The 16,838-nt window shown below is 42.0% G+C and overlaps 1 protein-coding gene across 1 annotated transcript; it reads left to right on the top strand.

Annotated features, from left to right (window-relative positions):
• Positions 1-3,341: 3,341 nt before the first annotated feature.
• On the top strand, positions 3,342-12,934 carry LOC308318767 (actin, cytoplasmic-like; the record flags this gene model as incomplete). Its single annotated transcript, XM_080768396.1, has 8 exons — positions 3,342-3,464; positions 4,021-4,140; positions 5,852-5,965; positions 7,994-8,078; positions 8,857-9,015; positions 9,878-10,144; positions 11,332-11,510; positions 12,791-12,934. The coding sequence occupies 8 exons, from the start codon at positions 3,342-3,344 to the stop codon at positions 12,932-12,934; spliced, it is 1,191 nt and encodes a 396-aa protein (XP_080624522.1).
• Positions 12,935-16,838: the final 3,904 nt, after the last annotated feature.

Here is a 16,838-nt window from a genome sequence, read left to right on the forward strand (position 1 = left end):
TGACAGGGGGGCAGGGGCATTCGAACATGGGGCTAAATATGTATTTATTTTTTACAAAATCTTATCGCGATTTATTATTTTATCATTTACTATAGTCCTACTAGACCCCAGGAAACTACATTTGGCCACAAAAGACCACTCGAATGAAGCCTATACCTAAAGTTAAAATTGCACTGATTATACAGTGCGCGTGAAGACAGACGAGGCCGAGGCCAGCGAACGGGGAGGCCCACGGCAACTGGCACGAGAATCACTGAGTCCCCTCCCCTCCCCTCCCCTCCCCTCAACACACAAACACTGCTGTCTCTGTGCATTAAGGCAAGGATGGCTGAGAGAATACCATACCGTATAGCGTAGTTAGAGAGAGATCATAATGGAGGGATGGAGGACAGGCATTCATTTACAGCTATATGACTCCTAGAAGCCCTATTGCTTTAAATTAATACCTGTCTGATTATACCTCCCACAACGTACGTACGTGTGTGTGTGTGTGTGTGTGTGTGTGTGTGTGTGTGTGTGTGTGTGTGTGTGCGCCTGTGCGTGTGCGTGTGAATGATGGTACCAATATGAGTTCTTTACTGGTCTACAGAGAGCCATCAGCTTTCATACCTTGACATGCACATTAAACATGCACACACACACACACACACACACACACGCGCGCGCGCGCGCACGCACACACACACACACACACACACACACACGGCAGTATGAATAAACACAGAAGCACCCAGGAGGAAGCGATCTAAGAAAGAGATGGAGCCAAACACAGTTCCTGTCTCTATGCAACAAAAAAGTAGAGCCAATAAAAAATAATTAAATTTACATTTATGCTAAGCAGCAAGCCATAGTATAGCCTAGATATCGACTTTTTATTATAATAACACATCGAACATCAGCTTTTTACTCCATTTCATTTTTAGCGATTCCTGCACAAGTGTACAAGTCAACAGACTCGCTCGAGGGACTACATCGCAACAGTCCTTTGTGACGACCTTCACTGGCTCCCGAGTCATGCAGACGAATACTGGACAACTCACCCCGGAATTTTCCCCAGTGAGGGGAATGACTTTGTAATATGCTATTGGCTGTTTGTATTCTTTTTGGAAAAATATAAAAATATACTCCTGTGGAAAGGCTATATTATTTTTTATTATATATAAAGAATGTAGTATTATTTAGTATATGTAAGGTTTTGCCCACTCAAATGGTACCTCGTCAGATAATCCCCATATAGCCTACAACAACTTCTGTGAACAGACTTCACTGTAGTAGCTTTTCATAAATTATATTTATACTGCTGTCATGAAAGTTCATAGCCGTCCAGCCTCTCCCACCCCTCACTGGGGAAAGTTCCGGGAGGAGAACGGAAAAGGGGTGAGTTGTCTTGTTACCATGCAGACACCAAATACATTTTACAATTTGACACACCCGGGCCGCCTATACAAGGCCCCTCAAAAACCAACCTCTCTGACCTTCTCCCCCATCATGTCCCCTCTTGTCCCCTCAGGTCTGAGGATGCCAAACTCCTTGTTGTCCCCACCAGCACCAAACTATTTTCATAGTCTCCTTTTTTTTTTAGCTTTTCCTTTTGTTTTCTGAAAAACCTCTATGTTTCTGAATGGTGCTCAATATTTCATGTCAAGGACCCCAAAACATATAATATGCAATTGGCCGCCGAACCCCATCTGAAAATATGTTGTTCCTGGGACCTCCGCAGACGCAAAGATATGAGTTAAAAAACGTTCACTCTGTAACAATATATATTCAAAGATTTGAGGGACATTTTCAAGATTTTTCAAAAATAGCATATATCTACAAGCTTTGAGCTTGTAGATCTGCTATTTTCCAATAGCTAAAGTATAACATAATGCTTAAAACAATGGGTTAAAGCAGTGGTTCTCAACCAGTGGTCTGAGGAACACCAGTGGCCCTTGATGTGGTTCCAGGTGGTCCCCATGCTAAACGATGGAGAGTTGGTAACCAAATGGACCCCATAGATCGTTAACTCTTGAGAGTGGTATAGTAGCTGGAGCTAAATTGAACCAAGAGAAAACAGAGGTGCCTTGGGGATGTCTGACTTTTGACCAAAACGGTAGGTGAGGAAAATAACACAATTAAATGTAATCATTAGGTCCATATATAAGTAAGCAAAACTGTTATATTATAAATATTCTGGTATAAATGTCTCTTAGGCTATAGGTCCCTAAGTGGAAATACATGAATCATCAACACTCATTTTTCTTGCTACAGTGTTCCCACCATCAAGAAAATATGTAACACCAATGAATACGATGTGTACTGTGAACGTCATATTATGGGTAACTAATTACAGTATGAAACCACCAAGAGAAAGATCTCATAAATCCACAGCAGGTCTGAGCTGTGAGGACTTTGCACGTGTCGTCACATGAGAGCCTATATGTTGATTTGTTGATTGATCAGGTCAGATCAGGAGCTGATCGAGAGACAGTGGCTATTGTCTTAACAACAGATTTGGAACTTGTGTTGATCCACCTCCGGGACAATACCCCAAGTCACACGCTCCAATCAACAGAAAGCAACACCCCACATGGATAAGCCAATTAACCCCACATAAATGAAATGACAAGCAGGTATACGACTCTCTCTCTCTCTCCTGCCCGGCCTGAGTCCTGCGACTGTCCATGCAACCGACGCACTCCTTGCCTTCTCCATATAAGGAATATAACCGCCTGGACGGACCTTCACAAACGTTTCTTCGGCAGAGACTAAAGGTTTTTTTTTTTTTCTCCACGTTCCACCACAAGATTGTCTGCAGAGGACGCAGAGTTTGCGTAAAGGAACGGTCCCAACGCTGTGAAGCTTTTTTTTCTTTTTCCTGTGAGGTGAGTTCAAAAACGTTTTTTTTTTTCTTTTTTTGGTAATTATTTTAAAATGTCTTTTATTTATTATTATTTCTTTGGTGTGCCCGAATAGGAAGGGTGCAACTGTGCGGGCGCGGGTTCAGTTGAAGAAATACAAAATACAAAATAAAATAAATAACGGGAGGCCTGCGAGCCAACTGAGGCCCATCAATGGTCTTCAATTTCCAACCCAGCCCCTGATGACGTATTTCGTGGCCCGGGGGTTTGGGGGCCATTTTGTCTGCCTTGGGGGGCCCGGATATAATATTGATATAGTGTAAGGATGTCCCAATCACTTTTTTTTTGGTTGCTCACAAATCTCAATCCGATTCCGATCGCGATCGGCCCCCGATTTCCGATCACGTGATTCGGGACAACCCTATAAATATATAGTTTTTTGCACACTCATAAATATACCAACAATGGTTTAGGTGGAACAGAAGAACATACTGTATCATGGATGATGAGATTACTGCAGTGGTGATTGACAACGGCTCTAGGAAGACCATGGCAGGGTTTGCTGGCGACGATGCACCTCATACTGTCTTCCGCTCCATCGTTGGAAGGCCCAGAAAGCAGGTTCATAACCTTGCATGCACGCACGTACTCACGCACTCACGCACACACACCACTGGTTGCAGATATGTAGTTAGAGATTTTAGTGCTATAAGACAGAGACACCAGTTGGATTGTGTTTTAATTGTACATTCATGTCTTCATAGCAGTGGTTTTCAACCATTTTCACATCAAGGTCCATTATTTATTTGGCATTTGAGCCACAGACCACCATTTGATGAGACGTAGCCTCTCAGACCCAAGACTTTGAATATTTTGTTGTCGTTGGATAGGATATTTTGTTGTTGGATAAGATAACAATGATTAATTGTGTAGACTTGTAAATGAAGTAATGCAGATGTTTAACTATAATTGAACTGTTGAGAGCTTATAAAATGAGCCCAAATGGACCTGTCACACATAATGGGTCCAACCCTGCTAAATCTCATCAAATTTGGTTTCATATTCCATCATTATGCCTTATTCCACCATAGCTGGGGACCACCTGGAACTCCCTCAAGGACCGCTGGTTGAAAGCCCACTGCTTCATGGTGATGGTTCACCTTGTTTCTCTCCTCAGGGACTGAGCGGTCAGAAGGATCTCTACGTAGGAGAAGAGGCCCAGTCAGAGATGGAGAACCTCAGCCTCGCATATCCCATACGACGAGGCGTAATCACCAACTGGGATGACATGGAGAAGGTATAGGAACAGTGTTGGGTAACGTTGCTTTCTAAAGTAACTTCATTAGGCTACTGGATTAATGCCATTAAAGGACAACTTTAGTTTTTTTTTCAACCAAGGTTTATAATGTTTTAGGTTGTTATTAGAGAAAGTAAAAGATGGGTGTAATTTATTTTTTCATTGGCTGCTTTTTTTTTTTGTTTTAGGGATTTTAGCTGTTTTTGACAGGGGGGGCGGGGGTATTCGTGCATGGGGCTAAATATGTATACTTTTACAACGTTTATAGCGATTTATTTTTGTATTATTTACTATAGTCCTACTAGATCCCAAGAAATTACATCTGGCCACAAAAGATCACGAGATCTACTGAATGTGTCAAACTGACATATTGAGCCTATATATGACACACATGTGGCTTCCCCCCAGTAGGCCTACTTCACATTCAGTAGATCCTGTGATCTTCTGTGGCCAGATGTAATTTCCTGGGGTCTATTAGTAGAACTATAGTAAATAATAATAAAAAAATATCGCCATTATGTTTTGTAAAAACAATACATATTTAGCCCATGCTCGAATGCCCCCGCCCCCGTGTCAAAAACAGCTAAAATCCCTAAAACAAAAGAAAGCAGCAAATGAAAAAAAGATTAACACCCATCTTTTACTTTCTCTAATAACAACCTCCATGAACCTTGGTTGAAAAAAAACTGAAGTTGTCCTTTAAAAATAATCCTGTTACGGTACGATATTACCTTCTGAGAAGAGTATAACTGCCCCGGGGTCTCCTCCCAGTGGGGCGTGCCTCGAGGACCTCCCTAGGGAGACGCCCAAGACCAGATGCCCGAAGGTCCTTTCCAGGCGAAGAAGCAGTGACTCTCCCCCGAGTCTCTCTCTTGTGTTAACTTCTCACCCTGTCTCTAAGGGAGATGCCAGCCTGCACCCGTCGAAGAAAACTCATTTTGGCTGCTTGTATTCGCGCCTTATTCTTATAAACAGGGAAATATAGGTGTTAAACTATAGTAACGCCATTGTTTTTTGGAAAAGGTAACTAGGTAACGGATTCCTCTAAATCGTTAGGTTACTCCGTCACCCAAAATACCCAAAATATTCCTGTTATAACGTTATTTATAACGCCATTACCCCCGACACTGAGTAGAAGTGTCCCTCTAATGTGTTGTTTGGGACAAGTGGGATGGGACGGGGTTAGCAACGTATTACTTAAGTTGCTATTAAATACCTTGATGTCCTATTCGACTATAGGTCTAATACTGCCTATCATTTTGTTATTTAACCCAAGTCTGACATTTTCTTTTAAAATGCTAATTTTTGTCATGATGGCCGACCTGGTACTGTAGCCTAGGGAATATTTCTCATGTTATTTTAACAGGCTTTAAAACCCTGTTGACAATGTGTAGATCTGGTGTGAAACCTGTTTATAATGTGTAGATCTGGTGTGAAACCTGTTCATAATGTGTAGATCTGGTGTGAAACATGTTTATTCCATGTAGATCTGGTGTGGAACCTGTTCATATACCGTATGTGTAGATCTGGTGTGAAACCTGTTTATTCCATGTAGATCTGGTGTGGAACCTGTTCATATATGTGTAGATCTGGTGTGAAACCTGTTTATTCCATGTATATCTGGTGTGGAACCTGTTCATAATGTGTAGATCTGGTGTGAAACCTGTTTATAATGTGTACATCTGGTGTGAAACCTGTTTATTCCGTGTAGATCTGGCACCACGTCTATACAGAGCTTGGTGTGACGCCTGAGGAGCATCCAGTTCTGCTGACTGAGATGCCATCCAACCCTGAGATCAACAAGATGAAAATGACAGAGGTGAAGGTCAAACGTCCAGTGTTGATTTCATCAAAACTAAAGCTACGATGACCAAAACTAATATAATAGACTATTTACAATTTCCGTCAACAGATTAAAAACTAGACCCAAATGTTAAGGGAGGATTATAGTAGCGAAGAGAGCCAGTATAACTAAAAGATAAAGTCATTTGTTTGTTTGCTCTCGTGTGTCACGATCTGAAAATTAGCAGATCTACAAGCTCACAGCGCAATGGCATCAAGGCCCGCCAAAATACATATATCTCTGCTCTCGGGCGGAAACCTCATAACTCCAAAGTGTTCATTTTTCAGGAAATGAAAAAATATACATTTTTCAGGAAAGAAAGAAAACCTTATATTTTAAAAACAAAGCAATACAGCCTCGTCAACATTAAAGAAGAGGGTCCAAGGCACTCTGTCCCAGTGAGGTGAAAAAAAAGCCTTTTTTATTTAAGAGTTTAAGGCATGGCAAAGAACGTTACAAAAAGGACCAAAGCGTTTCGGCACTCAGCAGGAGGACGTCATTATATAGCGACCATCATGATTGAAAACACTTGACAGCAATCAGTGTCACTGTCAGTCTAATACATGTCAGCACAATAAATGTTAGAACATCATAACAGTTAAGTCCATGTGGTTTCAGATATATGGTTATAGAAACGACTGGGAGGTTTTGTAAGAGAATACAATACATAAATAAAAAGACAGAATCCCCACATCAAATACCAGAAAAAGGTTGTGAACAGTGTGTGAGGAGGAGGAAAGCTTTAGAGAAAAGGGGAAAAAGTCGATTTCGTCATTAGGACCAGGGAAGTTCGTAGCTTTCAGGGTGACAATCCAGAATGTTTCTCTCTGCAGCAAAAGGTCTTAATGACGGAATCGATTTTCCCCCTTTTCTCTAAAGGTTTCCTCCTCCTCACACACTGTTCGCAAACCTTTTTCTGGTATTTGTTTTGGGGATTCTGTCTTTTTATGTATTTATTGTATTCTCTTACAAAACCTCCCAGTCGTTTCTATACCCATGTTAACTGTTATGATGTATAATGTGCGGACATTGATGTTCTAACATTTATTGTGCTGACATGTATTAGACTGACAGTGACAGTGTGTTTGCAATCATGATGGTCTCATCAGAAATGAAATGCTGTTGTGCTTCACAACTTAACTTTTATGTGTAGGCCTACTGGTTTATAATCCATAGTTACTATGTATAATAATATTAATTATAATTATATTATTAGGCCTAATAATAAATAAATAAATTTATTTGTAATAAATGTTAAACCCTCAGAAATCGCCGTGGTTGCGTGGTATCGGAAATGGTATCGAAATATCAATACTTTTCCAAATATCGTATCGAAGTTGAAAATCCAGTATCGTGACAACACTACTACACACACACACACACACACACACACACACACACACACACACACGCTCAGACGATATTTGTTTACTGTTTCGGGTCATTCCGACACATACACACACGCATGGCACATTCCGCAAAAAGTTGAGATTTCACTCGCGCCAGACTCTGCCAATCCGCAAACGATTTGCATAATTCCATGTGGTCTATACTCTGTGAAGTGTATATTTCCGTGTGCTTTGCGCAGCCATTGCTTGTAAGTTCTCATGCTTTCGTTGTGCTCATACCGTTGCATTTGCGGCCGATATTTGATAAATGTTTCGGAGGACATTCAATATCGCTGAGACGGTTTATTAATTTACTTGGACCACAATGTTTATATGAGACAATTTAAAATGAAACGTCTACGGATATGAGCGAGTGACATCAGGCCTTCGGTAGAGATGTCACCGTCTGTCCGCTCCGCTGTCGCGCTGACATAATGAAGTGACGTTACTCCGGTAGAGTGTCTCAGCCCTGCGGTCGCTTTTCGCCTCGGCTTTAAGGCGTCTTACTGGTAATAATAATAATAATAATAATCTGGAATGTAATCCTACATACCACCACGCTCTCTGTGGAATTGATGTCAGTGATACTGTAGATAGATTTGTTTTGTTTTTCATTATCCAGATCATGTTTGAGACGTTCAACGTCCCTGTCATGGCTGTGGCCCTCCAGCAACTTCTGGCTCTCTACAGCTCTGGTCGGACCACTGGTAAGATGTAGACTATATAATATACAGTTAAACCACAGTGTTAACACACAGAGAGAGAGAGTACGTACACCCTCAGGCCCTGTACACACACACTGTATCAGTCGACGAACATGCTCTGTGCTGTGTTTGATTGCCCCCCTCCCCCCCATCACACACAACTGTTTGGTCAAACCATGTGACTTCCATTGGAAAAGCATTGAGGCGGCCATCAAACACAGGCAGAGCACAGAACAGTTGTTCTTTTATGTGTGTATATGAAGCCTCAGAGTAACTGAGGATTGTACTACTGGGTATACTGGACTTTTTTAACCTCCCCAAGCACGCCCAAGGTGACATGCCTGAATGACTGGGGAGGTCACCGGACGCTCCCACCCCAATGAAAGTTATGACTCATGCGGACAAGCTTTGTCCTGCCTTTGTGCTGCTACAGTACTTTGGCACATTTTTGCACCGTATGTCAAACGTCATGTGAAAACACCTGCTGTATTTGTAGTGTATGTGTATTGTGTATTGTGTACAGTATGTTGATGTCTGCCTTTTTCATGTTCTCACTGACCCTGTCCCTCAGGGTCAGTGAGAGCCTGCAGGTTGTTGCTTTCCGCAGGTGTGCATTAACAACGTTAATATTGCTTAAATTAACCTCCATCCATCCATTCTCCATCAGGTATTGTGTTTGACTGTGGAGGTGATGGTGTGTCTAAATTAACCTCTGTTTCTCGAGGTATTGTGGTTGACTGTGGAGGTGATGGTGTGTCTAAATGAACCTCTGATTCTCCAGGTATCGTGGTTGACTGTGGTGATGGGGTGAGCCACGCTGTGCCCGTGAAGGAGGGTTACGTTCTGCGTCATGCCATCGAAAGACTGCACCTGGCAGGCTCTCAGGTGACTGATTACCTGATGCAGATGCTCACTGACAGAGGCTATGGAATCACTACTGGTATGTACCATTCTATGATGCCTTACTTGCTGTCTACTCCAGGGGTTCCCAGCCTTTATATTGTCACGGACCGGCTGACAGTTCATAAAATGTTCGTGGACTGGCAATAGCATTTTCAAAGTGACTAGGAAGATACAAGGACTGCCTGAAAGGCATGCATTTGCATTCTAATGGGTGATTAAGGGTCGCGCAGACTCGTGCTCTACGTGCAACGGCGAATCCTCTGCCCACTGGCACTATATAGTTCTCAGGTTTGGTGTTTGTCCTCTCGTTGTTTTTATACGACGGGAAAACTTGGGGATTCCCTTCTCGCGTACCAGGGGCACATGCATGACCAGCACCAGTCCGTGTACCGATGGTTGGGAACCTCTGGTCTACTCAGTACTAATAATTGGATTCTGGATTTCTGTGTTGCCTGTTGGTATGGCTACAGAGCTGCATTGACAATGTTGATTCAGTTTGGATGAACCCTCAGTTCTTCCATGACAATGTTCTCCTCTACTCTGGTATTCCACCAGCCAGCGGTGTTGTTGCGGCTCAGTTGAGTTCACACCTTATTTTTGTTATTGCTTGGTTCCGTCTTATCGCTGCTTCAAGCTATATATATATATATATATATATATATATATATATATATACATATATATATAGAGAGAGAGAGAGAGAGAGAGAGAGAGAGAGAGAGAACGAGAGAGAGATAATTTGTTCTCTTTCGTTTTTTAGGTTCTTCATTTACCCAGGGTAGTAGCTGTCACACACGCACACACACACACACACACACACACACACACACACACACACACACACACACACCCTTTGTGAGAATGCAAATGCATCTCTATAACAATCCCTTCCTCTACAGCGGAGCGCGAGTTAGTGCATGCCATCAAGGAGAAGCTGGCCTATGTGGCGCTGGACTTTGACCAGGAGATGGCGCTGGACTTTGACCAGGAGATGGCGCTGCTGGACTTTGACCAGGAGATGGCGCTGGACTTTGACCAGGAGATGCAGTCCGCAGCCCTCTCTTCCTCACTGGAGAAGAGCTACGAGCTGCCCGACGGTCGGGTGATCACCATCGGCGACGAGAGATTCCGCTGCCCCGAGATCCTCTTCCGGCCCTCGATCATTGGTTCGTACAGCACAGTACCAAGGACGGCACTGTATTAATACGAATAGTAGTAATAACAGGAGTCGGTGTAGTTCTACGTCACTGAGAACAAGCAAATCACGACATCAGAGGGAGGCGGAGGCCGGCATTCCCCCCAACATCGGGGCTGCCCTGCCCCACCTGGTGTGTGGCTCACGCATCGGCCTCGACAGCCACGTCAAGTTGCACCAGTATCAACAGTGCTGAAACTGGGAGCCAAAAAACGTGATCGGAGACATCCCTATATATAGTATCAATATTTTATCCATATCATGACATTAGACTAGAATTGTTACTATTGTGATATGGCATGAACGTGTAATATAAAAATATAAATATCGGATCTGGACAAATCGGTATCGGCAGATACTCAAAATCATATGATCGAAATCGGGATCAAAAAAATGTGATCCCTATAGTGTGCTGTCATGCTAGCTACAGTATTTCAACCAATAAGATTGCTTCGTCGGAACTAACTGTTGTATAAATCATATTTTATAACTGCTAATAATCATCTATAATCATCTACTGTGTCTATAATGTTTATATCAGGGGTGGGCAACTGGCGGCCCAGGGTATAGTATATTGTATTGATTTCAGCTGTTACAATTCCAAACCCGCTTTAATTACTTCATGACTAGCATTAAATGACTAGTAATAATAATAGTATTGAAATGTTAGTCTTTTTGTGTCCAATTTAGTTATGTTAGCAGTTCATAAAGTTAACATAACTGTAACTAAATGCATTTGGAATTCAATAAAAATGTTACTTTCCAGGATTCCAATTAAAAAATATCAAAAGAAATATTCCGGTTTTCAATTCAAATATAGCAAAAAATAGCTGATCTATTGCGACGCATTGCGACGCGTTTTGAGCTTGTAGATCGGCTATTTCTCGCTACGACAGTAATATGCACTGTGTCCCCTCTGCAGAGTGAGTGTGGAAATATATTGGCCCTCTGTCCACACTTTTCCTGGGCTGTGTATGCTCCAGTTCCCGTTGATTTCATTGGAAGTCATTGGTCATCTGACCAGTTTAATTGGCTTTCATTGGATCAAATCGACAGGAACTGGAGCACACACAGCCCAGGAAAAGTGTGGATACATCGCCAAAGTTACCCATCCCTGGTTAATACAGCTTATATGACTCTGTTCTCTCTGATGCTCAGGTATGGAGTCCGTGGGGATCCATGAGATGACCTACAACATCCGTCACGGCACCTTCGACGTCCGCAACGACCTGTTTAAAAACATTGTGCTGTGTGGAGGCACCTCCATGTTCCCAGGCTTGGCTGATCGCATGCAGAAGGAGATTACTGCTCTCGCTCCTTCCACCATGAAGATCAGGGTACAAGTCATATATCTATTTAGTTTGTTGGTTATAGTTAGTTAGTTAGTTAGTTAGTTACAGTGGTGGAAAAAGTACCCAATTGTTTTAGTAAGTAAGTAAAAGTACCAATACTGCAATGTAGAACTACTTCGTTACAAGTAAAAGTACGCAATTGAAAATGTGCTTGAGTAAAAGTATCGGCATCAAAATGTATACTTACTAAAAGTAAAAGTACTCATAATTTCACAAGTTCAAAATGTGTACAAAATCTTTTGAAAATGGCAGATCTACAAGCTCACAACGTTGTGACGCATTGTGAGCTTGTAGATCGGCTATTTTCAAATGGCCGAAATGTATAGGGTTGAAGTGGTAGTGGTTAACGTATGTTTTTTTTTCTAATCAAAATGAAATCTCCAAAGTAACTATAGTAACAATAAATAATTGCAGTGAAGTAAAAGTACACATTTAGGCTCTGAGATGTAGTGGAAATTGGAAATACTCAAGTAAAGTGCAAATACCTCAAAATTGTACTTAAGTACAGCTCCTCAGTAAAAGTACTTAGTTACTTTCCACCACTGGTATTGAACGATACGATTGAATAAAACATTTGGTCGACACAATAATCAAAAAGCCATGAATAAAAAGGTATATAAAAAAAAAACACAAAATCCCTTGGCTCATGCAGCATGCAGGAGCTTAGTGTTGCTCCAGAAGTGACAGTCAGGCCACGTATAGCGACACGTTAGCTCTGGTCCATAGACTTCTACTGCTTCAGTATAAGGCTATAGGACACTTTCGGTTATAAATCTCAAATCGGAATCAGACCAGCTTCTCCTCTTTAGCGTAAATAAAAAGAACGTTTTTGCTACTGACCAAAACAAAGGCGGGTTGTGTCATTAGAAAGAATACTTTCCTTATAGTGGACGCACTCTGAGCCCCCCACCACACGTATAAACGGAACAAAAAGTACCGTTTATACGTGTGGTGGGGGGCTCAGAGTGCGTCCACTAAGGAAAGTAGGCTTTCTAATGACACAACCCGCCTTTGTTTTGGTGAGTAGCGAAAACGTTCTTTTTATTTACGCTAAAGAGGAGAGGCTGGTCTGATTTCGATTTGAGATTCAAAACCGAAAGTCCCATAGCCTTATACTGAAGCAGTAGAAGGCTATGGACCAGAGCTAGCCACGCGTATACACAAAGTCTGTGCGGTCACCGGTCACCGGTATATCGAGTTGTTTACGCCGCTGAAAGTAAATCCAAATTTGCTGTGAAAATCCAACAATCCCTGTTTTTTCCCAGGTCATCGCGCCTCCTGAGAGGAAATACAGCGTGTGGATCGGAGGCTCCATCCTGGCTTCCCTCTGCACCTTCCAGAATATGCTGATGAGCAAGCAGGAGTATGAGGAGTATGGTCCCTCCGTTATCCACCGCAAGGGCCTTTAAAGGAGACAAACTCTCCACCCCCTCTCCCCTAACCTATTTAGACCTGAGGACGATTCTACAAAGGTTTTCTGAAAAACGCTATGTTTCTATGTCAGTCGTTCTCAAACTATTTCATGTCAAGGACCATGTACTTGGCCACCGACCCCATCTCAAAAGATGTAGTTCCCCCCCCAGAAGCAAAGATTTGAGTTAAAAACGTTCGCTCTGAAAGAATATATATATTCAAAGATTTGCGCCACATTTTCACGATTTTTCAAAAATAGCAGACCTACAAGCTTGTAGATCTGCTAAAGCATAACATAATGCTTAGTACACCAAATGGGGTTCTCGCCCAGAATTGGTTCGAGGCCAGAGTTGGATTTAGGGGGTTACCGAGTACTACAACAATACTACAACAATACATTTGTTTTGCCCCTACTTTTAGTATAGGTCTATCACGTATATATATATATATATAATTATATATAATTATATATAATTATATATATATATATATATATATATATATATATATATATATATATATATATATGTATATAGCTCCAAGCCTTGGATTATTTATTATATGTTCCATGGTTGTTTTGTCTGTACAGTATGTATGTGTATAGTTTCATGTTACAAAGTGGACCACAATGGAAACAAGCGAAGGCTTTTTTGTGTCCATTTGGCGTTTTTTTAAAATGATGTAATTTTCTGTACGTTTCTTAAACTGCCAATAAAGTATAAATAAATAATAAATAAATCTATCTATCTATCTACGTTTATTATTATTACAGTTGACTAAAAGGTGGTGTAGCTATAAATAGCCGTCTGATGTTTTATCCTATAACTGTAAAAAAAAAAACTATCTACTGTATTAACCAGTCTTAACCAGAGCCATCTAATAGAAGAGTTACGATATTGTGGGGGCAGAAACCGAGCGCTCGAGCGCTGTTCATGCAGCCTGAACTGAGCCAAGCTCGTTTTCAACGAGGGCGGCGCAGATAAGAGCTATGTAAGCATGTGTGCAACAACATGACAACTGTTTTTAAAGTATTGTACAGTGACAACTAAAGTCTCTGTAATGTTAATGTGTATGTTTCAGTCCATTTTAATTATTTGTATTATTATATAATACACTGTAGAGTGAAAAGAGACGGTCCACAAGCTTGTTGTGCGCTTGTAGATCTGCTATTTTCACTATAGTTTCACCCCGTAGCCATTAGACATCTGAACTCATAGATATATGCATATAGCGCTTTAAAAAAAACTGAATGTAATTGCCTATGCTGCTGGTTTTTGTATTGTATTGTCTTTCTTGTTTGTGTATCTATGGCTGTCTGTATATATGTTTATTGTTTATTGTTTATAAGGATCCCCATTAGCTTTTGCCTTGACAAAAGCTAGTCTTCCTGGGGTCCGACACAGACATACATTTAACATAGGCAATACTTACAATTGTTTACAAAAACAAAAAATGTTGAGTATGAACCAAGACAAATTCCTATCAACTTGTTGACATGGCAAATAAATTATTGAATCTTGAATCTAGAGTCCTGGGCAACCAAAACCCATTTTTTTGGGGGTCTCGACCTGAAAAGTTTGGGAGCCACTGCAGTCCAGTGAAGTATTGTTTGACAGAAACATGCGGGAGCCGATCCCTCGAGTGATCTTTCTCCTACCCTGAGCATCCCAGCCTATTAACCCATTCTGACCTGGCACCCATTTTGGTGTTAGCATCATGTTATGCTTTACCTATTGAAAAATAGCAGATCTACAAGCTCATATCGCGCCACCGAGTGGCGCGATACGAGCTTGTAGGTCTGCTATTTTTGAAAAATTCGAAGAAAGACTGACATTTTTAGAATCTGATCTCAGGTCAGAATGGGTTCATCAGACCAGTGTGTGTCCAGTGGAAACCTCGTATGAATCTGATCTCAGGTCAGAATGGGTTAAAGTCGGGGTTAGTTGAGTCCTGGGGAGTAAACTTATACAGCACTGGGAGTCCTCTTTTTTTTGTTTTTGTTGACAGAAAAACTAACTTTAAAATTGGCCTACAGGGTTTCATATAACCCACTAAAGCTGCAGCCATCTTCAGGGTTTTTGTTCCAAAAAAGAAATAATAAAACAAATAACACACAGTCCACCGGGTCTGAGACTGAGTCAATAGGCAATGAAACCGCAGGCGAGACCAAGATGACACCCGCACGCACGCACGTGTCCCTGTCTCCATGGTAACCTCCCCATGGAGGAAAGCTCCTATGTGACATAATTTCCTCCTCCTCTGCGTTTTGGTTTTGACAGTGTGTTTGCTCTAAACACACACACACACACACACACACACACAGACACACACACACACACCCACACACACACACACAGGGCTTCCAAACGTGCAATGCATGAGCAGTCCAGCGATGGATAGGGGGAAACCCAGCCCACAGACCTGTCTGTCTCTCTCTCTCTGTGGCTGCTTTTGTTCAAGGTCCAACAGATCAGTCATTCTCAACAGTTTTTCTTTTTTCCTTTACTTTTTTCATTTCAAGGACCTCCAATGTTTGACATTACGTATTTTGGCCACGGACCCCTTAATGATTCATTACGTCAATTACGGCACTGGCCATAAGCCGGTTAATAGCCCTGAAACATGACTGTCATACTCAGCTTCACAGTCTTTTGCACACCTGCGTGCACGTCTTTGCTACCTGTACAACGTTAAAGTCTACATATACTGTACAGTTATGGTTCACTATCAAGGACCACACCACCAATGAGAACGTTTTAACAGGTTTATTGATGACAGGACGAAAGACACGATCATGAGCACAACCACGATGGCGACGCCGGGATTTGAGCCGAGGTGGGGAAGGCTTCGCGGATCCGGCATGCTCCCAGGCACGTCGAACCCCCCCCATCAAGTACCTGTAGTGGGCAATTATTTTTCCCAAGGGGCCGTATTAGAAACAGAAAATATTTTGGAGGGCCGGGCCAAAAGGCTGAACGTAATTATGCATAATATCAATTATATTTCTATATAAAAAGCAGTAAATGGCGGGGTGACGAGAAATGAGGACAGAGGGAGAGCCGAGGTTATAGATGGGCAATAATATAAGGGGCCGAGGTGGCCTTACTGGAGGTGGCTTGATAGGAGGTGGAGGTAGCTGCGTTTGGAGGTGTGTCTCAGGTGCGTTGCTGCTCCTGAACTTCAGCTATGAGCTCCATGTAAAGTTCCGAAATGTTGCTCGTGACGGACGAGCGTCATGTGACTATACGGGCAGCTGTGGCTCAGGAGGTAGAGCAGTTCTTCCAATGATCCCTGAGTCGGCGGTTCGATTCTGGGCTCCTCCTGTCCACATGTCGAAGTGTCCTTGGGCAAGACACTGAACCCTACATTGCCTCCAGTCCAATGAGTTGGTCGGTGTGAGCTCGCCACCATTGGTGTGCATGTGAATGTGGGAAGTGAGGACGCTGGCGTCGACTGTTCGCCGCTTTACCTCCCAATGTATGAATGAACCATTGTAAAGCGCTTTGAGCACTTGGAAAAGCGCTATAGAAATGCAATTCATTATTATTATTATTATTATATGAACCATGGCCTTTCAATACGGTTTAATTTAACTTCGGACCCCAAGTGCCCAGTGTTCATTGTGTGCACAAAAGGAACCAAATGGAACCATTTGGTTCCATTTGTACCGTGTCTGTAACCTCAAGAGTTACAGACACGCAAGGGTATATTTGGACCGCTGGTTTTTACCCAGACCTGGCATTGAGAAACATTCGTCAAAGGCTGCCTAACTTTGGTTAAACATTTGGGAGCACATTTTTTAAGTTGGATATTTACTTTTGACCGTGTGTGTCAATCATAGACTGTAGAGTGTAGAGTGTCAATACAATTTTAATCATTACAAAATACAGAAATATTTTT

Source organism: Protomyctophum bolini, assembly GCF_963924005.1.
Source record: "Protomyctophum bolini genome assembly, chromosome: 7".
In the NCBI taxonomy this organism is placed as follows: domain Eukaryota; kingdom Metazoa; phylum Chordata; class Actinopteri; order Myctophiformes; family Myctophidae; genus Protomyctophum; species Protomyctophum bolini.